Consider the following 24771-nt stretch of genomic DNA (forward strand, 5'->3'; position numbering starts at 1 on the left):
TGAGAGGAAGGAAGAGGGTAAGGTTCGCATGTGGAATAACCTTATGTAGTCTTCTTTTCTTTTTTTTATCACATATTCTTTTCAATTTTTGTTTAAAACACTTCATGTAAGTACGGTTTGGTGGGGTAACGAACATCTCTAACGTTTCAATCGGGAATGTAGCTTTGTAACTTACTAACAAGCACATTACTAAGAAGCACATTTTGCATACTTTTGAACTACACGAATAAACCATAAAAACGTTCAATTTAAAGTGAAAAACGATCACATTTCTGTAACATATGTAAGCGGTTGAAATGATTCCATTGCCGGTAGTTATGTTCACAACCGGAAAACTGGAGCAAAATCAATCCTCCTTCTTGGAAAATCGTTTTTCCTCGTCGCGTGCTCTTATTTAAATATTTGCATCCACACCAACTGATATCACTGAGAAACTAGAATCTTGTGTCGTTTCAGTTCGATACGAGCCTTGGAAATAACGTTTGAAAGAAATGTTCAAACCATGCCACGTGGCTTGGAAGGTTGAACACTTTTTTGGAAGGTTGGACATTTTTTTATCACTTTTTAGTTGGTTTTCATTATTAATGGCACTTACACACTGTTTGGTGAATGAATAGCAGAAATAATTACTTTAAGAACTAGGAAAGCAGACACTCTACAAAACAGGATTCATATATGTCCGCACTGTTCAACGTAGGCTACCGAACTGTCGGGAGTAGCATCCGGTATCAGTGCCGCGACCGTTCAAACGAACGTGCTTCAGTGTGGTGAAATAGGATGGGAACGGAAGAGGGTACCTTGCCGGCCGAAGGGAAACGGTATGGATTTCAACGAAGGGGGGACAATTGCCAACCCTCTGCCAAGAGACCGAGAGAGAACGCTTACAGCAGGAAGTGGGACCATTAGGGCGAGGTGGGGAGGCATCTGTTGTGTTCCAGACACGACGCATTCAACGTGACTTGCTGCGTTGCCAGTTGTTATGTATTTATATAAACGCTGGGGGTACACCCTGAGTCCACTAACTGCCACTTGCAAGCAAGCGCCGGAAGGTAGTCCTGCGCGGTGTCGGTCACCGCCGACGCAAACACACGGGGATAACTGGGACGGTGACCGCTCTATGCCGCAGTCGAACTAAAAGACCAAGAATCTGGCTATATGTCACAGTGGCCTGTTGCCATTTATGTATAGAAAAAGGTATCATTTATTTCCACACGATTCCTATCGCAGTGTTAACGGATATTACATAAACAATTTAAACCGTAAACAGCCTATCGAGCATGTAAATGTTATCGATTAGGTAATTGGTTAATGATATTCGGCGAATGGATAACAAGGGTGAATTTAAAACGAAGTCCACCGTTCGAGATGATGAGGGCGGTTGGTAAAGGTGTGTGTCTTTTGTATTTCATACCACATTGGTGAAAAGTTTTCCTTTATATTCGTTCCTTTTAAACCCTAATCTTGAAGACGCAATAGATCTATTTACGGAAGAATGCCAATGGCGAATCATGTAAGCATGCAAAAAATCTAAGGTAGCCGATTTCTATTTAGGGATAAAATTATCACACTCAAAATGATCTGAACATAAGGTGAAATCGAATATGGAATCGTTTTGGGTTTTGTTTGTTCTATTTCATCTTCTGTCTGCTTTTTAAAGGTTCGCTCCCTAAGGTTCCTAGATTACTTTTTGCATCACGTACGTGCACAGTCAGTCCTCGTGTATTGTATAGATTCCTTCAATTCTACACCATGTGCTTTGTTCATGTGTTGCTTTAGGCGAGGTCTACGGCCAAAGCTGCTCCCGCACTGGTCGATTGGAACTGATTCAACCATGCACCATTTGGCGGTGGATCTTCTTGGCGGAAAACATGTTTAACCTTTCCTCGTATAGGTCACTATTGTACGACCGCGGATTGGCGTGCGGAAGTTGATGAATTTTGAGTGCCAGCTTTCGCTTGAACCGTGCCAGGCAGTGGCCACATGGGAACCGCTGCTCCGAGATATATGTTACCACGTGGATCGATACTTCTAACTGTTTCTTGAACACTTTCCCGCACACCGGGTGGTATTTGAGAGTGAGCATTTGACGAAACGGTTTGCCAAATTCCTCGCTGCAATAGATTTTATCCGCGATACCGCACGACTTCTCGTGGAGTCTGAGACCGCGGTTTGGGAAGCATCCTAGATCACAAATTTTGCAGATGTCTGACCGCTTCCGGTTAGAAATTTTTTGGTGACGTTCGAGTAGTGTTGCGGTTGAAAATCTCTCATAGCCGGTATTGTGCTCAAACGGACGGATTGACCTGTCCGCTATACGTTACTTTCCGTACTTTTCGTCTCGATTACTGACCAGTTGTTAGCTACTTTTGAATTGTCTGAAAGGGCAGCCGCAATAAATAAACTTAGATCACGCGTTGAGGGGAATGAATCAATAGAATCATCAATCGATATCGTACACCACATTATGACCACGTTTGTTTCAATTGGAACCCATTTTTTTGCATCTATCTTGTTTATCTGTATGCAAATCCTCTTTTAGAACCGATTGCTTTCGATTGCTTTCCTCGATCGATTCCACAAAGACGTCGGCAACGAAGAATTTTATCAGATTCGAAATATCTTTTCCGTATTCCATCGATATCGGCCAGTTCATTGCAACATTGGCTACAAATGTTCTGAGTGAGTCCATCATTGTTCCTGATCTAAGAGGTGTGAAGTTTCACATTAGATTTATAGAAATGTGTGTACTTTTAGAAAATAGTGCCTTACCTTAATACCGACGCAATCAAAGATCAACTTTACAATTGTACTACCGTAATTTTCATCGAAAATGAAAAATTATTCAATGCCACCATCGCCCCAACACAAACGACATTGTTTCGGAATCTTCATTATGTGATCCAGTGGTGTGGTAATAACTTTTCACGGCATATATTTACTTGATGGCCGAATAGCATATTCAATAAAGCGGGTAAAATATTTGAATCGAAACTGTTTACATTGCGAAAGCGTTACTTACGTTACAACAGATTCGGATAACGTCTACGTAGTGGTGGGCTCTCTATTTGGTGATATAGCTCTCAAGTTTGTAAATGTAAGAATAGGATGTCCTACCCCCCAAGTACATTTATCATATCATAGCAGGAGTTTCATTTTTATTCCAATATCTAATAGTTTCTGAGAAATGTGAAGAAACATGCTATCTCCTTTTTCAATATCCTAGTTTTTATTTATATGGCAGCTTGAATTTTCATGGATATTTTCTTAAACTAAGCAGGACAACTTTCCCACAGCCAATAACATTATTTTTTTGAAGGAAATCGCCTTTTTTTACATACACCTTGAAGAAAACGGGATTGAATTCAGACTGTACCAAGATTATTAGAACTAGAGGTTGGGTCACACAGCTTTTCATGTCTCTTTACCTTGTTGGTACCGATAACCAAAAACACACAATTTTGAGGTTAGAATTGCCGGGTGTTGTAGATGCACAGATAGGTGTTTGCCTTAAAGTTCCAATAAAATAGTTTTTCTGATACAGGAATCACATGGTTGGTAGCAGTCGATCAGTATAAATGTGTTTTACATCCTGGTTTAGCTGTTTTTTGTTACAGAATTGAGTTCAAACGTTTATTACGAATGTTTGTTTTGGGTATCATAAATTCCAAGATGGCGCAATGTTTACCTGTCAAATCGCTCCACGTAAACCAACCTTGGGAGTAACCTTGGACTGTACATAACGTCCAGGGACAAGTGATGAGTTACACGACTCTTCTCATGGCGTTCCAACTCTAGTTCGGTTCTGAATAAAGTTCGTCCCTATGAGAATCGAGTTTAATCCGTAGGTGCAAGGTGTTGGGGTCGTCCGGTGATTGCTGCCTTGGCTAGTTCGGATCGTTGATTCTGGGTGAGGTTGTTGGAATAGGGAAAACGATCCGAATCGCTCCGCGTCACTTACGGATAGCTCCGACCCGCAGGTTTGGGTCGATCTGTCCACCACTATCAGGAACTTTGTTACATATGTGAATACACACGTTTGTTTACAAACAACATGGACCTAGAATCCATCTATCTAGTGGAAAATTTGAGCACTTATAACTTCGAAGATACCGTTTTCCTAGCCGCCGATATTGATGCCATAGTGGAAAAGTTAATGCAACCCCTAGTGACGAAAGAAGTGGAGAAAATACTTTTCTTGGCACATGTTCTGAAAACCGCCATCCATATCTGTCGCACGATTGTACACAACTACGAGACGCTGGAGGAGTTGCTCAAAGTGAACTGGAGTGCAACGCAAAATGGTGTAAGAAAATGGGAGTTTTACGAAAAACTCGCTTCGGATGATCCGGTGAAAATGATGTCCAATCGAATATTGTTGGCCAGAGATGGTGCGGGATGCCTCGGTATAATGCAAGAATTTTACCGAATGCACTACTCCAAAGAGGCTTTCAAAGCAATGCTAGTGAATGTACACAAATCTATTCCGTTTATCTCAACGAACAATGCATTTAATGATTTTAAAGCGAGTATCATTCACACAGATGATTTGCACAGATTTGACGAGCCGCACAGTTGCGAATCTATTGCTGGAAAAGCCAAATCTATTAACGTTTCCGACATCATTACGCTTTCCAGTTTGATAAATGGACCGAATTTTAAACAAGATGTCGACGAGTTTCAAGAAAGAATCGCCAATTCTCCCGATGAAGAAATAATAAGCAAACAGATTCTGGTGCTTAGGAAATTGTTCAACACCACGAAATCATTAAAAAGTTACCAAGAGGCGTTAAAAAATGATTTGTTTTATCGTGCAAACGTGATGTTACTGAAGTTGTATCATGATCGACTGCTGGCCAAAAACATTTGTTACGATACCAGTGTAATCATGTTGCTCTATCTTCTTCAAAGTGATTCTCTTCATGACACGCTGTTAAGGGCTGAATTTTTGAACGAAACTCGCCTAGGAGGTCCGGAACGGTTAAGAACTGTGATGCTTGAATTGCAAAATTTTCGATGAAATATAGTAGAATGAGTCTTAGTAAAAGAACTATATTTCTATGACTAATTATCGAAAGAAATGTGACCATTTACTCGGAATATGATAAACGATACGGAGCTAGCAAACCCTAAGCATGTAGTATAAACTTGACGTGACGGATGTTTTGCTGTCAGAGGGATCTTGGACCAGCATTCATTTCAAAACAGAGAACCGCAAAGAACAGTTCCAGTTCGGCGTCGCATCAGAGCGGATGGTTAGCAGTGCACGAGGTTCCTGAAAAGGGTTAGCTGAAAAGTAAGGTTATCTTAGGCACGGCCGCGTGGTGTCGCCGAGCTGGAGCTCAAGTCAGAGAAATCCTAGCCGACGCACATCTCGTGCTGTTTGAGTAATCAAGCGGATCACGAGTTTCGTGCGATCTGACAAACGGAAGGAAATATTCCTTTCGTTACGGCGGGTGAACAGCCGCATTTTGACTGCGCACTAGCGTGGTTGGCTAGCAGTGCTCCTGGCCGCATGGTGGCAGTCAAAAGGCGACGCCTACAGAAAATCGAAAACCACAGAAAATCAGGACATATGGCCTTTAGTTGCCAGTCCTTAACCTAAAGAGGTCTATGTCTCCAGGTTAGCTTGCGAAGGCCCAGGAAGCTGGATTCAATAGCCGTACTGGAGTAAATCCTCGCCGAATTGAAGAAGAAGAAGAACCGCAAAGAAATACAAAATATTAAAATGAGTGTTTGTCGTGGATGCTTAACGGAAGAAGCGAATGCGTACCATTTACTTTTCGCCAAATTCGGTGAAATTCCTGTGAAAGATACGTACGAATGTTGTACAGGTTTGGTCGTGGATCGCGAGGACGGTTTGCCGAGGTACATTTGTGATGTATGCTGCAAAGGGCTTCTGCAGTTCCATGCACTGCGCAAACAAATGCTTGAATCTAACGTGTATCTTCGAACAAACGACAAATCACCTACATTCGAGTGAGTAGTGGAAAACCAGTCTACAGAGCGTATGATATAAAATAATAACTATTTTGGGAATTTTACTTTTAGTTGTGAGCAGCGAAGTGAATCTTTGGATTTACAAATCTACATAGGAAATACGAATGATGGAACGGACAGCGATGACTCAACGCCGGTAGAAGAAATAGCATCGAATTACAATGTTGGAGAAAGCAGTACACACGAGGAAGATAAACATGAAGAATACGACGATGAACATCGCATCGAGTACTTGGAGGAAGCAGAACATTTGCTACTAGCTTCAGATACTGTACCTGAGCAGGATGATATAGAAGATTCGAAAATACGATGCTGCGGCTGCCCGAGTATACGATTTAAAACCGAGAAGGAGTTGTCTCACCATTCACAGGATGTACACGCCAAAGATCGGATTAATAGTAACGTACGCCCGTATGAGTGTGGCGTTTGTTTTAAGCGCTACTCAACGATACTGTTACTTGAGCGACATCGCAGCATGCCATTTCGAGGTCGAAATTACCAGTGCACCGAATCTGGCTGCGAAGCCCGCTTCGTTAGTCGTAGCGCACTGTATAACCACAAAAAAAGTAAGCACTCGGACATACGGTCCTACTCGTGCGACTTGTGTGATATGACCTTCTTTACCAGCAGCACCCTATTGTCGCATCGTAAGATCCACTGCGAAAAGCAGTACCAGTGCCAAACCTGCTTGAAAATGTTTCACCGCCAGAATGACTTGCTCTCCCACCAAGCGTTACATCTCGACGAGCGGCCGTTCAGTTGCGATCGCTGTGACTCAAGGTTTAAATCCCGAAACAATCTGCGAAGTCACCAGCGTACACATGAGAATGGGCCATGGCTGGCGTGTATGTATTGTGATGCCACTTTTAACACCTACAATACTCGAAAGGTGCACCATTTGAGCCATAAAAATATTGTTCCTTTCATGTGCGACTATTGTGGTAAAGTTTATAAACGGAACTTTCCATTAAAATTGCACATCGAGAAAGTTCATGGCAGGGTTTGCGACGGTACCATGGGCAAAACTGTAGCTGAATCTGCTTTAAGTTATTCGGAGTAATTTCAAACAATTAAATATAAACTTTATACTTCCATTCCAAACAGATTTGTGCCTTTAGTACAAAAAACTGCGACACTGCCCTTCGAGTGTCTATTGTAGCCTCGATTGTGGTAGTAAAGAGGTGGTTTTCACAATATGTACAATCAGTCTGTCCGCGACAGCCGAGCGGTAGCGCCGGTTAGAAAATTGGCCCATGAGCTCCGAGGCTTAATACCTCGATGGCGTGGTTTCGAATCCCAACAGAGAGCGGACCCTGTACGAGAGGACTGACTATCCACGTACACATAGAGTAAAAGTTTCGTAAGCCCTTAACGGGTAGGCATGACCAACGACGTTACGTTACCCAAAGAAGAAGAAGAAGGAGAAGAATAGTCTTATACAATTTTATATAGATTGAATCAATATTTATAACACCCTCGGTCTTCATGAAATAAATTTTTATTTTAAACTTATGTGATCGTAGTGTTTTGTACACTTATCAAACTCTCTGAAAACTGTAAAAAATGTTTGTCATTTGTGTTTTTAATCATATTTTAGCATAAGCAATAATGAATAACAAAAATGAATCATTTGCCATCGTATTTTTCATATCTACTTTAATGGCCAGCAAACCCCCTTTATTGTGTTGAAAATCGGTTATAATGTGTTTAGAAGACCTGAGAAATCACCCCCCTTTTACCAAAAATCAGTGAGCTAAAATGTTTTAATTCTGAAAACTATTCACACCATTCACACCATTCACCAAAACATTTCTTACATCTTGCTGGGAAAGTTACTGGAATTTGTTGAATCATGTAAATCATCGCTCATAAATCACTCAACGTTTGAAGTATGAACGACTAAAACAAAGTAAATATAAAAAATATCAATAAACAATGATACATTCTAGGCTAATTATTAGTATAACAACAAATAATAGAAAATGTTTTACAAATCGCTTAGATTTTCTTACCGCCCTTTACAAATCTCGCCCAAACATGAAGAGAGAGCTCCTAAATTAAACGGGGAGAGTTTGGGGCCCCACGGTATCCGCACCGTGTCATGCCAGGCCGGAGCCGAGAGTCTTACAAATTTAGCTCATTACGGCGCGCGGGAAGGAGTAAATAGCCGTATTTACGGGTTTTGCGCACCGCATGTGCTCGTACCGGTCGCGCGTACGCAGGGGCGTCGATCTCGGAAGATGGATGAGCTCGTGGTGTTGCGTGCCGCTGCGGACACTCGCCGTGTCGGTTCCCGTGCACGGCGTCGGTCGGCTGTCTGCGCACTGTCGTACGGTGCCGGCGCAGGCACCATCAGCTGGACCGGACACCGGTCCGAGTCAGTGCTGGTCGGGATTTGGTAGCGTTTGGGTTGGATTGCCAGCCGATTGGCGCTAGACGCTTCTCAGCCATCCCGAAACCTCGTCGTTCGCGATCGGTCCTCGTGTGGCCGCGGCCTGTTTGTTGTTTTTCCTTCGTCGCGGCAGTGTTTGTTCCGGTGAGTCCGGTCGGAAACCGTCAATCGGCACCGTTTTCGTGCACGTGCTTTACGGTTGGCACGCAGTTTCACAAGTGGTGGAACGAGATTTCTGCTGCTGCGTGTTCGGTTTTCAATGCAGGCGTGGGCATAGGCGTAATTCACCTGAGCAAACCACTACGGCCTTGCGATTGAGAGTGTGTGTGCATTTCTAGTGTTAGTAGCAAGTGCGAATAGTCCGTTGTTTGTTCGTTTTAGATATTGTTTTTCAAAATGCTTCCCGATCTTGACGTCCCCGACTATTCTACTACAAGCCATTTGAAGTAAACCTTCCAGGCACCAATATTCACGGGAACCAAAATAGCACCGCTATGAGGCAACCAACCTGTAATCATAATTCATGAAGTCTTGAAACCGTCTGCCATGTGGGCGAGTCAATGATCACGATTCGAACGTGCTGTCAGGCGTGCCTGAAATGAACCGATCGAATTTGATCGTATCACTAGAAGGGAATCAATTCAAGCAACAGAACGAGATTTTTGCCCGATTCGCACCAAATGCTCAAAACGGACACATCGTTCGATCAAGGTCGAAATGAGGCCATAGTGCCGCTTGCTCCGAACCGGCCTCTAAGTGCAAGCGTGGGATCGAACAGAGATCGTTGGTCCTGGGGGTTTGGGGCAAAGACAACGGAGTAGGCACACGAGATGTTAGTTGATATATTTATAGCGTATTGGATTTTTTGTGTAAATTTTAAATTTCTAAATCCGATCGTTGTTGACCGGCCGCCTGGTCCTCGTAAACAGTTTCGTCCGTCGTGTGTGCGAGTTAGTCGAGACCGGACCACCTGGGCTAGGGAAGGATTCTTCTCGATCGTGCCCCTCGATTTTAATCACTCCCGGTTTTGCTTGCCATCCCGTCAAGGACAGCCCTCCCGGAATACCGCCAATTGTTTCCGCTCGAAGGGAAAAGCGACACGGTGCTGTGTTGGAGGTTTATGGTGGGTTGAGGCTAGATTGTTTTCCCGAACGAAAGCAACGCAAGATTAAAGAATGCAAATGGATGGTTTTAAAAATGAGAACTTGTTTGAATGCTCTACGAAGGAGGATGGAACAGCATGTCGTGTGACTGTGACCCCCATATCACGACGATTACACCTGTTATTTGGATCTGTGCAGAATATAAACTTTTTTAAATATGTTTATTATTTTGCATCCGAGAGTTTTCATTACGCTCAGACTGCCGGAAACATGGTACGGAAAGTCGGAACAGTTGTTCAATCGTAAAAGTGATATGGCAGCTGATTCACCGAGATTTTCCGCTCAGATGACCCACAATGTGAGGATTGTTTGCATCAAAATTAGTCCAGTGCTTTTCTATAGACACAAACAGGTATTTTATTTATAGACGTCCCGAAAATTAATAGTGGGAACCGAAAGCGGGAGGGCAGGGACCACGGATCGTCACGGGAGCTCGGGAATGCAACCGATCTCCGTCCCCAACCTCCGTACCTTTGCTAAGAGTGCCAGCAAAGTGTTCGTTGGGACGTGGATGGACGTCAATGCCGACGTCGCTTTGAGTCTCCGCGACCATTAGCGGTGAGATCGACCGTAGAAAATGGTTCTGACGCTGGCCGTGACCGTGATGATGATTTTCACCGAACCTCCGCCCGAAACAACGCGCAGGGTTCGAAGGATTTTGTGGGATTTTTCTAAATAGGTTTGGAGGATTGTTACTCCACGATGTCGAGCAGACACTTGAGCGTTGGTTTACGTTTATGTTTGCTTTTTTCCAAGATATTGGTAGGCCAACGCACGCCCGTCATTCCGGAAATGGCGCTGCCAGACAACGGTGATGATTTGCTGTGTAACCTTGTGGGTTGTCTCGGTAGTGCCATTGATGAATTCTCATTGCCATTGATGATTCTATCTGGTGTGTCCGTGTGTTTTTTTGTGTTCTAAATTCGTCGACACAGTTGTAACTTCTCGGTTTATTTATCAGCGAAGTGTAAATAAAACTGATCTTTGTTTCTTAAACCCACCTTCGATCACATTGTTTGCATTGTATAATTTAATAGACAAATTGAGTCTAGGTTTTTTAACTTAAATGATACATGAATATATTTCTGAAGCTTCGATAAGTTGGATAGAAATTGAAGATAGAAAAATATGTTCACCTCCATCATGGCATTGAATGATCACGTTTGTAGTTTACATATGTTTTAAACGTCTTTCTCCGTTACCTTACATCTTCAGCGGATCGTGAATAGAAAAATATTTTCAGTAATAAAAATTGATGTACCCTATCAACGACTTCATTTAATTTGCAACAAGACATGTAACAAACCTGTTTGAAATTCTCCCCCGTTTCCCTTATTAAATGTAACGATCGCCAATTAATACACCCATTAAAAAATTTGTTTAGCAAATTGATCGTATCCATCAACCATTTTTGGGTCGTCCACCGGTCGATGACATTGAAGCCTACCTTGGACCGAAACGGAATGCGGTGCTTCCGATCGCGGCCGACATCAATTGGCGAACGAAAAACCCGCGATAGAAGTCATGTCAACCGTTCAATATTGCACCATCGTTTCCTCCTCGGACGGGTTAACGATCGAAGCGTTACGTCTCCATTTGCTGGATCCGTTTCGCAGCGGGAAAATATGCGGCTTCCCCGGCATCCACAACGCGCCCCACCCCGCCTCCGACTGGCCGTCGTCATCTGTCGAGATGAGACGCAGATTGCTTGGCAAAGTCACAAGATTTGTCAGGCTCATTAATTACTCCGGTCGTAGGCCCGCCCGCTGCTCCATCGGACACTTTGGCCACTAATAGCCGCTCATCGCTGGGGCGATGCCGGAGGGAGAATGTGTGTGTTTTTTTGTTGCTGTTTTTCTTTGGGGCTTGGCGGGTCGTTGTTTGCTTTTGCGAAAAATGTATCACCACCGTCAGGCCCCCGGAATGGAAGTTTACCGAAGGCAATGGGAATGCGGTGGAAGTGTGCTTCAACTTGCCACTTTCCTCCGTAGCATTTGCGACGTCGGGGTTTGGCCAACAAACCAGCGGCATGCTCCGGTCCCGGACAGTGTCGGATGTTTGGCTAAGCACCATGCCAACCCGCACGACGTCCACAGTGGAGCACGTTGTTTAGAGAAGTGTCAGTGTCAGTGGATAAATTGATTTGTAGAAGCTCGATGGCAGCGCGAATGGCCGCGTGCAAACTTGGCAGGGCTGAAGAAGATTTAGCAAGGTTTTGCGATGGATGCTTTCGATGGGTTCACCGCCAGGGAGTGGAGGGGCTAGGTTGAGAGTAGTTAAAAATACGATTCGCCAAACATTGTGCCAATTCCGAGCGGATGTGCAAAAGTGTGTTTGCGAATTATGGACTGATTAATCGTTCGCAGGAGCTATGCGCGCAAGCTTCATCTGAACGGTTGCACACAGATGGCTCGATCGTTTGCTTGGGGGAGATTTCAGACTCTAGATTGTTCAAGAATATTTAACATGTACTGTGATTTATTTTTTCATCTAATTTTACTGAAAACTTTCTTTAAAAAAAAAAAAATTTTCTGTGTATTACACAACTTTTTAAATGTACAATTATTATTGCTAAAGGTAGGGTAAATTGATTTGTTAATAAATTGATGAAATAAAACTTTACCCATGGATCCTTTGAGTGTGTTGGAAATAATGCCTCATCATGACCATGCCGTTAAACCTACAATTTGCTTACAACGTTGATTTTCTCTGTTGACTCTAAATTGTTTTGCTAAGTTATATCAAAACAGATCGATTCAATGTAAATGAAAAAAATAGTTTTTAACAAAACTCGCCACAAACTCCAAACGACCAAATCGAAATTTCCAACCAGTCTAAAGGCTTCCAGACCTTACGAAACAAAAATAAATGATCGACTCACAGATAAAAATGATGTACTTGAATATTGAATTAAAGAAGCCTTGCAATTTTGTTGGCCTAACAACTTTGTTTATAAGGTTTCAATTAATGAAGCCTTACAATTTTGTTAAGCTCACAGCTTAGTTTATGAGGTTTCACGTAAAGGCCAGTTTTAAGGACCATCTTAAAAAATATATATATATATTTGATGGACAATCATATTTCTATTATGACAAAATTTTCTTGTGTCTGATCAAACGATTATTTTTTGTTCGAGCTTTCCTTATTTTTTGTGTTAAATATCATTAAAGTACTCATGTTTTCGATTATTGATCACTTGGTAGGTGATTATTGAATAAAATATAACTTGTCTAATTTTTATCCTGCGTTTGTTTTAATTGACAAAATCTATTTTCAAGCTACATTTGTTTGTTTACTTTGCAATCCGTATGCTAAATTCGTTGTGATGTGAAAGAGCACACGCGAACGTATATTCAATTAAACCCGTGTCCAATCTCGGTCGGCTTGGTCTGCCACACGTCATAATCCAATAACCAATATGGATACGCTTATAGCATTCATCCACTGGGGGTAATCAAAGCGAGATGATGCTCACAACTTCCGGCCGGAGTTCCGATCCAGACGAGATCCGATCACTGCTTTGCAGCAGTTCCCGTCATAACCTGTCCATAAATTATTGCTCAACTACCGCTTTCCTAAACTTCCTCGCCGATCGTGACACGACGTTTGCTTCGTAGCTTTGAAATCGCAGCACGGTCGGCCTGAAACGAGGGGTTCACCTCAAACCCCTTCCGGCACGTCGGCCCAACGACCCCCGGCCGACCCGGTGTACGCTAAACTTCGGTCGCGAGGTCCGGTAAGGGGGTTTGAATGTTTATTTTTGGATGCAATCCAATTATAAACGCACCACGTCGCGGACCGATTCGTCGGGCGACGCGAAGTTTTAATTCCGCGGCCGTGCGAGCCGTGGCCGGGTGGAGGGCGTTTCTGTCCTTGCTGGCGACCCGGCGGAGGGAACGACAACAAACCGCACACCCGAACCGCCGGATGATTGACCGTGTCGGCATACCGGATCCGGATGGTCCGTTAGGTTGATAGTGTTTGGATGAATCACGCTTCGCAATAGTGGCCTCTCGGTTTCCACGTTCGTTATTGTAGCCCTTTGGGTCACATATTGAGCATCTCCATTGTGATAGTGTGAGTGTGTGAGATTGTTTTTTTTTATCTTGTGATACAGTGTTGCGCGAGAACCGTGTCTGCGTGGTCAATTAATCGAAGAGCAATCTGAGGTGGTCACGGTCCTACCTCAACGTGAAAAGCGGCCGCAAGAGTGTGCGTTCGTGTCCGTGCTGCTGCGCAGAACCCGGTTGAAAAGTGCCCCGAATGGTGTGACAACACACGCACACACGGCTCCGAGTGTTGTGTTGTCCGAACGAGTGAGCGTGAGCGGGCAGCGGGAATATGCAGCTCGTAAACCGAGGCCATCGGAGTAGCAGCACGGTCGGCGCCGATGGCCACCAGCTGCCACCGGCGGCGACGACCGGCTCGGGGGACATTGCACTGATGCGATGGCCATCGCACGGATTCACGGCCATCCCGGTCGAGCCGGACGATAGCGTCTCCACCGGCAGCTCGTCGGCGGACGATGGGTCGCTCGTGGGAACCACCCGCCGCCCGTCCGCCGCAGCCACGGCATCCGCATCCCTCGACGATCGCTCCATTCCCGGGAACCGCTGGCGGCGAGCGACACCGCCGGTCAGCCAACACCACCAGCAAGGGCACCGGCGGTCGAAACAGCAGCGGCATAGCGATGCGTCGCCGTCGGTCACTGCGCCGCCGTCGCCACCGCTCGTGGCCGCCTCGTCGACCTCCTGCCTGCGCGAATGTCTGCTGTGTCGGTGCTGTCGAAGCGGTCAGTATGCGTTATCGCTCGGCAGCGATCAAACGTCAAGCGTTGTCGATCCGGATCGCGTCGGATCGGATTCACGCATCGCGATCGAGGAGTGTGCGACACGTGCTCGTCCTCCTGCGTGCCTCGTTGGTGTGCTTCGATTTGTTTACAACCAGTTTGGGTGTGTTTCTTTCTTTCTCTTTCCCTCACTCTCCCTCTCGTTGTTTGCGGTCCCTTCCCGCGGCCCCACCGTAGCCAAGATGGACGAGCAGAAGGAGGCCAGCGATCAGGAGGAAGGAAACTACGAGTGTAAGTACAATTCCATATCATAGTGGCCGGTGTTTACTTGAATTGCTTCTAAACGAGATAATAGAACTTTCGAATCATTTATTGTTTTAAATTAGAGATAATTTACTCGTATGAGTACATAAAATTTGTAGGAATGAATTATTAGCATTACAAATCTTAACCCCCAAACGTTGTGGAAGTGTATACAGTGACATTTTACTCGTATCGTGTCAAGTTGATTGGTGAAACAATAAAAATATTCCTTCACTTATGTCACCATTACGATTTGTTTGCAAAAATACACTTCCAATGCTTACCGAAATGAAAGTAGAGTGGCATTTTTATACTTTTGCATATTTTTTAGTTGCTTTTTGCACCCTGTTTCAATATTATGGACTGTTTCAATATGATGGAATTGTATCTATGAGTATCTATTAAAAAATTTTGGGATCGAATCCCAACCGAGACCGGACCCTCCCCTGTACGAGAGGACTGACTCCACGTACAACAGGGAAACAAGTCTCGTAAGCCCTTAACGGGCAGGCATGACCAACAAGGTCGTTACGCCAAGAAGAGATCTATTAAAAACTGTAAGTTTTTAAAATTTTAGCTACCGAACGAAGGCGAAATTCGTGTAAATTTTACTAAAAGGATATGTTTTTATCAAATTACTTATCCACGAGCTGCGAGTCTATAAATAACTTTTAAAACTAGAAAATAATTTATATTGAATTTTTGGTCGAGCGTAGACGTGATAAATTTAAGCGAAAATTATTTTTCCATTAAACAGTTCGAAGTTAGGTGCGAAGAATTTGTTGAAATTCTTAGAATAGTTTCTTGGTAATAAAATGTTAAGTGACCCACGGTTTAGCGGCCAGAAAGAACAGTGATTTCGTAAACTCGATTTGTGAGGAAAAAGGAAAATTCCACCATTAAATCGTGAGCTCGAGTTGGAATCTTCGGCACTTGTATGGGGGAGGGGACGTGAAGTAATATATTTTCGTTGTCACCACCAGTCGTTTTCATTTACCGCTTGGATGTGGTATGTTTAACCAGATTGGACGAGTTTCATGCTACAGGATTGTTTTTTTTTTCGTTTTTGCGTTGTACCTATTCTTCTAATGAGGCAGCGACATGACGAGCCACTGTATATGTTTCGAAACCCGATTTGTGTCATGCTGCGTGCGCCTTTATCTTTGGGTAGAAAAACAAAATAAGTAGGAGAAAAATAGGTACAAATAAATGGCCACCATTTAGAGCTGAAGGGACAGGAGGGTGAACTATGCTGTTGAGCTAATATGCTGTTGACAAACGTGTCGTGTTAGGACGATTGAGCAATTAACAGGTTTTCTTCAGCTCTACGTGGTACGCGAGGTTATGAGTTTTTAAGCACGACACTTTCCGAATGCCGTGACCAGGCCGTGGGCAGTAGTTAAGTATGTGATGAAAAATTCACCAATTATAAGTGTCATGAAGGTGGCTGGTGGTACAAATATATCAAGTTTTCAAGTAGTTAAACGGACGATCAATCTACTTCCTAATCTACCAGCGATTGCCAATAGGACGATTCATTTTGTTGCAAGGTTGTTCAGTGAAGGAGAATAAATTAAATATCAAAGACAAGAGGATACAGTTTATCATAAATTTATTTGAATTCAATTTTTCACTCAGAAATAAAAGACACAAAAGAACAACAAATGGCGTCAAGTGTGCCGAAGTTCCTCGAACCGATTGTCCTATGAATACGAAATCAACTTCGGGTTTCAGCAAGGAACGGACACCGTCTTGTTCTTTCCTCCACTCCTCTTCCCTTGCTTCTCTCTGCCCACCGCCAAACTTTCACACGCAGAACCAAGAATAAACGAATCAAAATGAATTTGTGAAAATTTCGGTATGAATCTTTGCCAGCTCGTTAAGATGGTCAAAAATCCACGCCGAGAACCACGTTGGCGTTTGATTTATGGATGGTGAGTGTGTTTATCGCTCGTATTCATAACCGTGAATGTTTAATGAGCGGCAACATCGCGCCCTATTGAATGCCGGAGAATACAGCGCAGCGACGAGGGTGCGAGGATTTGGCCGCAGAATCGGAATTCGGAATTTTTTGTTTTTAATTTTTGCCTCAGCAAACATAGCTTCCTTTTGAAAGATAAGAAGTTTTAACTTGTTTGCAATGTTATGCAGAAATAACTTTAGCTATCCGTAAAAAATAAACTTTTTAAACGGTTGAATTTTATGATTCACAAGCGTATAGGTCATGGTTCCATGCAATATATTTCGATTCAGTCAGAGTCGGGTCGGTGAGGTCTTGAGGGAAATGACAAACATTTTCAATGTCACTTTAGCTTTTCCCAACAACGTGGCTGGCGAAGCTAAAAAGCAACAACATCACACGATGCTGACGAAAGTGGCCAACCGGTAGCCCATACGTATCGAAATCGGGCAGGGGCGTGTAGGAAAGAAATAATTTTTTCGTGCTGCCAAAATTTTCGCCACACGCCACCTTTTTCGGGTGCTTGGGAGGAACATTTTCGAATTTTTACCACGCGCTTCCTCCCGATCGAGCCTTCCTTCTTTTTTTTTCGTTCTGCGCTTTGGCGAGACAATAAATTGTACGAACGAGCGAGAGCTGAATGAAATGAAGAATAGCAGCTGCCGGCATGCGGGTTCAATTTATCACACACACCCAGAGCATCACAATCCTTTCGGGAATTCGGCACAGGAAAAGAATTCACCCGTTGAAAGGCTGCTGCAGCCAGACGCAAACACTAATTTGGCACAATGGCGAAACGAGGGCCCGGTGATTCGGAGTGGTTTTATCTTTTCACACCAGCCAAGGGTTTGCACGGTCAGTGCCAGCTGGCCAGTGCAGAGGGGGGGGCGGAACATTTCCCGGGGGTGCTTATCTCTCGGGATTATCCACCGTCTTGGCCGGGATTATCCACTGACCGTGAACGATTGTACTGACCTTTCTTTTCGTTCTACCTTTCTGATCATTGCCATTCGTCCCACATTTCGACTTCGGGCGGTGAAAGCGGGGTTTTTCCTCATCGATCAAGGGGAAGCTTTTCTTCGCGTTGATTCCAGTGTGGCAGCTTGAGTAATTGCAGCTGGTGTTGCACTTAGATGTCACCGAATCATTGCATGAATGCATAATTTAGAGTCAACAGCTGCAGTTGCGGTTGCACAGTTCGGCTTTAACCGTCGGTGAAGCGTGTCCGTCAACGAAAAGAAGCAAATTTAATCATACCGTCAGCGGAGGTGACAGGCGATGATGTTAAATTTTCCCTCGGCAAAATTTGAGCACGTGCGATGTTAAAAGTTTTTAAACCCTTCGAATAGAACTCAAATCGGTTGGTTAAGGCAGTAAACAATTTCAATAAAGCTAAAGGGGAGCCTCCTTTACAGAAAAATATATATTTGCACGCTTTATGTTAACAAGTTGAAACTTTAGCATATTTTCTATCAACAAATAATTTTTCATCTATCAACAAAAAATCATTTTTTTGCCTCAGGTAATAACTATGTGAGGGACGGAATGGCTTGGACTGGGAGGCAACATGTATAGCTTAAATTGCATGTCCTTCCATTTTTTTTTTGGAGATCCATGATAAAATTTACTTATTTGACCATCATAAGAAAATAAATACAATATTTTCAAAACCGAACAGATATACGATTTATTGCTTTTTTATTCGCCATGTTAAATCATTTATATGCGATTTATGATGCCTAAAAATGCACAATCTCAATGGAATTTGTTTAAACAATGCTCAATATTTACAAATTATTTATTTATTGTGATACAGTCATTTTCTATGAATAGAACATAAACGAGTCGATCGCCACTGTAAACTCCGGTACCGTATCGTAAAACTGGAATATGGCATCTTGAAACCCATCATGGCATCTGTGAACTTCGTTACTGATTCTATCAACTTGAATATCACATCCTTAAACATCATTATAGGATTGCTTACCAATTGGTAACAAGACTATTTCTCGGTTTGCATTGCACCTTGTTCATTTTGTTTCCTTTGGAAATCAATTCTTTACAGTTTTCTTTTAGTAACCTTTTGAGAAAATTTGTGATACTCATGGTAAATCAAAAGTAGAAATGCATTAAAGTATTGCAAAGTTTAACAATATTACTGGTCCAAAACGGTGTATGTTGTCCAAACGGTGTAATTCAAAATAACAAAACAGTAATCGTGAAAGTTCAATTACTTGTAGTAATAGACATGATTACTGCAGGTGCAAGGAAGACTCTATACCTCATCAGATTAGATCACCGCTAATGACCCCTCGCTGTCAACATCTTCACTTTGATCTCACCACTCGCCGGACGGTGGGCTAGACGTGAAGTTTCCAGCATGAAAGATTGCCATGGAGTCATAGTAAACCGGCTGCATGTTGCCGTGCGGCATAGTAGCGAAGCGTTACATCACGCTTTTCCGCGTGACAGAGGCCATACAAACCGGCAAGCCCCGGGCATGTGGGCAAAGGATAAATATTTACCTTGCTCTCACGTTGAGCGGAAAAGAAGCCTCTGCCGGTCTCGGAGGTCCGAGTGTTTGTTATTTCCCTGCTCCGATTTGTTTTACCCCATTTTCGACTTGCCTTTAACAAACACACACAGTCATACTAATACATAGTGTTTTTTTAAAGTCTCTTTGTTTGCAAATTGCATTGCGAACAGTTCACTTCTGTCGGAGTCGCTAGAGTCAATAGTATATGTTTATCCTTTTACGTGGCATGCTTCGAACACAAGAATCGTTCTACGATTACGACGTTGACTCAAGCTTTGTTTTATCAGACAAATACGATATGCACAACACTTGATCGTTACGAAATTAGCTTCGGGGAAAAAACATTCCAATTTCATTTATTCATATTTCAAACTCTTTTCCTCTACCGTCCACTTGTGCGCGCGATAAGCAATGATACGAAAACAAATTTGGGGAAAAACATAGACTATTGATTGTTTGCGAAAAAACAACTACATTTGGCAACACGTAATGTAAGCCAGAAGCCTTTTTGTTGGTCCACTTTAACAGCAACACATATTTGGAATTTTTTATTTTTTCAACTTAGGCAGGGAGTAAAATACGCAAAAAACTCCATTGAGGCAAAGAGGGGTGAGAAAAAAGAGCATATTTGTTCGCCACAAATCGGAAGTGGGGAACCGAAATGGTTCGCTGGTCGAATATTGAATTGAATTTTTGCGTGCTACCTCCCCGTCATGTTAAGTGCTGTGCCAAAATTGAACTACGACGTGGAATTGAGCTGTTCCGGGCGTTAGGCGATTCATTTGGCCACCGGTCGAAAGATTAGCTGCTTGTTTGCACTAGTGTTTAGGAGCATTAGTTTTGCACGCTCCGTAGAACGCTCCAGCGCACGCACTCGTTCACTCATAATCGGATCACATCCAGCTTCTGTCTGCTTTTCATAAGGCAAACGGCTCGAGTGGCAAGTGGATCGATTTCTCGAGAGTCGTTGATGTGTTTATGTTTTTGTGGAAGCATGGCGGGGTTTCCACCGGGCGTTTCTAAACGCCCTCCTCCGGCACGCGGTCTCTTTTGAACGGTTTGAAGTGGAACAGTGCTTTAAATAGAGTGCGTGTGTTTAAACCTGACGAGCTCCAGCGGATGGCTAGTGCCATATGCGAAATGTGAGGTACGCTTCCTGCAGAAGATAATTTATTTCATAGCATCCATTCTAATTGCAGTGGTCTTCAACTCCTGAAGAATGTTAGCAGCTCCAATGCTCCAATACTCCCTATTCCATAGAACATAAGTTCACAATCGGATTATAGAATTTTGATTCTATTATAGACATACATACAGAAATTATTTTTAAATTGACAGCCCAAATCTCCTTACCTGAATACTAGAAAAAACTAAGTTACTAAGATAGAAACTAAGATTTCATCATGTAATTTTTAAATTAATTACTTCGACGATATTGAAATAATACAAATCAAGCATGTATACAATTTAAGTCACAACCCAACTATTTAAACACAGTCTTAGTACAAAATATTATTCAGCTCATGTTGTTGTTCTGCAGGCTCCATGTAACTTCAAACTTTCGTCTTTTCATCTGAAAGTGGAGCTATTTTTATCCGACCAATTCACATATTATTTAAAATATCTGATGTATTTTTATTCATGATATCTTACAATGGTATAGCTTTGAAATTTGACCAAACCACTTTCACACACGTGAAGTCATGCTGGCTTTACATTTTCAAGCAACCGGCCAGGGTGAATTTTAGTAAGTGTTTATGATGTGTCTGGTTTATTGATTTCTCTGCTCTTTTCACTTTTTAAGCTGCTAGCTGGCGTGGGTCTATAGCGGTATAAAAAACTAAAAACGGTTTTCCCCAGTTATTCTCAATTCACACCAATAAATCAAACTTTCTGATGAACAAATAGAGTCCATTTGTAGACGAAGCTTCTATGTACCGAAACGATAATAACTAAAACAACGTCCACCACACGGTCTTTCCACTTTCCGCTTGCAAAGCATGCAGACCCAGCCAGCCTCGGAAACGCGACTCATGTATGGAGGATTTTAGTCAATGAACGCAAGCACATGTGCAACATTAATCTTTTCGCGAGAACCTCAACATCCGAAAACAGAACGCGTTTGTAGTTCTGTTATGTTTTCACGGGCATCGGTGGTGATGCCGATTTGGAAATAGTTCGAGGTGTTGCTGAGCATCGGCAGCGTATTCTACTGATTTGTTGATTGAAAACGTCTCGCATATACCGTTCGATTATATCGGCAAAATTGTTCCTCGCATTGTTTCACGGTCAATGGATTATAGGCCAAAAAACAAGCATTAATTAGCTGTAATCGAATGGAACTTGAAATTGTGTATGCTGCTCTTAACAAAAACAGTTTTGTAACAGTTACAACAAACATTCTAGAAAAATGTATAACTCACAATTATTTTTGTTAAGCATTTATTAACTACTGCGCGGCATAACATGTTTGGGAGCCAAGAACCAATTACGGCAATGACAAAAAGTTTTAATGAGGTTTACTGCGCTATTGATTTTCATGGGAACACAGACATTGTGAGAGGAGGGTTAATATATGTGTTAAGAAATACCTTTATTAGAATTAAACATGTGTTTGTTATAATAATTAATGATAATAAAATAATAGTAATAACTTATAATAATTATTAAATTAATGACCACCGATCTACAATATACCGTCTTTCGATCACAGTAACTTTTTTCGGAGGGATGCATTGTCCTATGAAGAGATTATTATTATTACTATTATTATTATTATTATTAGGATGTTGTGCCACTTAAAAAGAAGGATGTGTGTGATTGCACGCGTAATAAAATATGTATGGAGACGCCTGGTGGTTTATAAATAGTGCACCCAATTGTGTTTTTATTGTAAAATATGAAATAATCTGTGATAAAGCCGGTCTATGGATAAGCTGAAATTGATTTTATAATCAATACCAGTTTTTATACTACCAGTTTGCCTCTTGTGCAGTTTATAAAGTTTTCTTGCGGATAAATAATTTTGTGCAGTAAATAGGTTTGGAATTATTTTTTTTAGAATATTGCTAATTTGAGTAGTATTGTAAACGAATGCTTTGTTGTACCGGTTAGAGTTTACTTATATTTCACTACATTCCTTTTTGTAGCTGTGAGTTTCACTTAAAATTTCGTGAGTGAACCATAATATGGAGGCGCCTGGTAGTTTGTAAAAAAATAGTTACAGAACGAATATGATTGTAATGTTTGAATGTAACATTTCCTGTTAGTGTTAACACAAACAATCGCTCAAAATGCTTCGCAGATCGAGTCATTAACTAAAATTGAATCATGTGTTTATTGCATAATAAATGATCCGAACGCTTTATTGGAGTTTATTGCGCTTTCCGACGATCTGATCGAAGAGAAAATTTCTCGCGATCATTTGTATCTTGTGCAACATATAAACAGGTCATTTTCCATTCCGATAATAGTAACAGCAATAACGTACGCGAGAGTGGAACCTACGTTTCACCCAACCGAACCAAGCCGAATGGGGAAAACTGGCCAAAGAAGCAGTTAGTGGTAACCTGATCGCTTCCAACGGGAGGGGAAAATACTACGCGTCTTTCCATTCACGTCGGATTTTGTATCACGTTCCTAACCTTGGTCATTTTATAGAGCGATCGGTTTGCTGTTGAATAAGCGTGGGTGCACAATGGGAGAGGTTTAAATCTTTATTAATTCCTTGCTCTAGCCTAGGGTACTCCACAATTGATCGGCGTGTGCCGTTCTACTTTTATTTAGTTCATTTGATTTCGTTACGTGTTCGATAACTTCGGCGAAGCACGGTTCAGTGCACGGCCCATGCGCCGACATCGTGGCACTCACGGGAAAGTAACGAGAAAGATGAAAACACACTCGCACGAAAGAGAATGAGACCGTCGACCTTCACCAGCTTCGATACACTTTTGACCGCTCATGGACCACGTTTTGCACGCACGTTTTTCTCTTCGCGTTTATCGGCAAACAATGCCGCTCGCTCAAACCGTGTGGGTGCCGTGAGCGTGGTTGCACTTTCTCCTTGGCCGTCGCATGCAAATCGCGGGCCCGAGAGCACGGAGAGCGTGCCAAAGGCAAAGGATCTGTCACGCGTCGGGTGACTCAGTCGGAGACCCGAGCGTCGACGTCGCCGCCACCTCGTGGGACGTGTCGGAGGTTCGGGATCATATGTTAATTGTCAGATGGTGGCGGCTCGTGTGGATGTGTGTTTATCAGCCTCACGCCAGTACGCCCGAAAGCGTCGCGAAAGGTAGCGTCAGTACTCCGAGGACGGCACTACGAGGCGGAGGTCCTTTCGCGTTCCGCGAGTATACGAGTGTGGGTGTGTGTGAGTGTGCGTTTATAAGGATTATGTTTTCTTGTTTTGTATTTCTTGTGCCGCTTGTTCACTCTCCGGGAGTGTCGAGACGGGACGTGCCCGCATGCGAAACATCGGTGAAAAACTCAAGAAAAACCACCACGGCACTACGACGTACATCGAACCTGCCCCTTTCGGTGGACGGAGTATGGCTGACGTTTGAAGTCTAAATTAGTTTAACACTTTCGCATCGCCAAATGCATCGGAAGCGGGGGTGGGGGAAAACGGTTTAGTGTGAGTGCAATCTGTGCAGCCCTCCACTGTGGCTCCATCCATCGGCATCCTCCTCTTCTTTGTCATGGCAACGGAAATTGATGCGCTTTCTTACGACACGGCGAATGATTTTCTCTCCGTTCCGAGAGACGTTAGCGACGTCTCGTACTGGGCTTGGGGTAAACACAAGGCGAAAGGAACGAGGAAAAAAACGAAAACCATTCCACCAACGTCCGGCGACAAAAGTGCAATCAGTCTTCATCTTTATTGCGTGCCACGGAAAGCTCCGTCTAATATCGATACTGAGCCACAGATGGTCAGTGTTTTTATTTTTATTCTTGGTTTACGTTGGTTTCATTTCTGCACCAGGCTTGGGAATTCAATCACCCACACTTTGAACCACAGTCATACTATTAAACACATTCTAGCTTCATTCTGTGAGTTAAAGATTCTTCTTTCTTCTAGTAAAATTGTTATCTTATGTCCTCTTATAATTGCTTCAGAGGAATAATATTATTTTATTTTTACGATGAATCTTTTTATGTATTGATGTGAACATCCTCTGAATAACGTGTTTTAAGAGATGTACAAGACTATGTACTTTCATCCAGACGAATCCCAATGCTGGCCATACTCGTCTCGACGAACGGTTCTTTCTTGCCAAAGATGCACACGAACGATGGCAACAAACAAAGAATGGGGAGCACACACTCACGAAACAAGAACAACCAGAAAAGTACAGAAAAAGCCAAAACTAAAGACACCATAAACCATTTCTATCACTCCCGGCGCACCCGACCACTTCTTATCCTCGGAGGATTGCAAGAACCGAAGCGGCCAGCCGTGCATCGAAGCGAGCGTGGTTTCGTGGGCTGGCATACAAGTGACGAATTTCACAAAATTCGTGCTGATCACGCTGATTCGCGCTCGCTCGCTCGCTTAAGGACACATTATATAACGCTCCAGTGAACCGGTCCCCGGGTGCGGGTGGAATTTTCTTCGATCCGTCCGGCTCCGGC

The 24771-nt window shown here is 43.0% G+C and overlaps 3 protein-coding genes across 3 annotated transcripts in view; all 3 read left to right on the forward strand.

The window, feature by feature from the left end:
* Window positions 1-24771, forward strand: part of LOC131272249 (lysophospholipase-like protein 1) — a 186943-nt gene that overhangs the window by 97621 nt on the left and 64551 nt on the right. The gene's annotated exons all lie outside the window — the stretch shown is intronic.
* LOC131272246 (zinc finger protein 493-like) lies at window positions 5703-7277 on the forward strand. Its single transcript, XM_058273913.1, has 2 exons — window positions 5703-5976; window positions 6049-7277. Exons 1-2 carry the CDS (start codon window positions 5726-5728, stop codon window positions 7055-7057), a joined length of 1260 nt encoding a protein of 419 aa, XP_058129896.1. The 5' UTR covers window positions 5703-5725; the 3' UTR covers window positions 7058-7277.
* The window catches only part of LOC131272248 (Kv channel-interacting protein 4-like), a 52483-nt gene continuing 41605 nt past the window's right edge, over window positions 13894-24771 (forward strand). The window contains exons 1-2 of the mRNA XM_058273915.1: window positions 13894-14352; window positions 14584-14632. Coding sequence (XP_058129898.1) covers window positions 13894-14352; window positions 14584-14632 — 508 coding nt within the window. The remainder of the gene's footprint in view (window positions 14353-14583; window positions 14633-24771) is intronic.

Source organism: Anopheles coustani, chromosome 3 (assembly GCF_943734705.1).
Source record: "Anopheles coustani chromosome 3, idAnoCousDA_361_x.2, whole genome shotgun sequence".
NCBI classification, from domain to species: Eukaryota; Metazoa; Arthropoda; class Insecta; order Diptera; family Culicidae; genus Anopheles; species Anopheles coustani.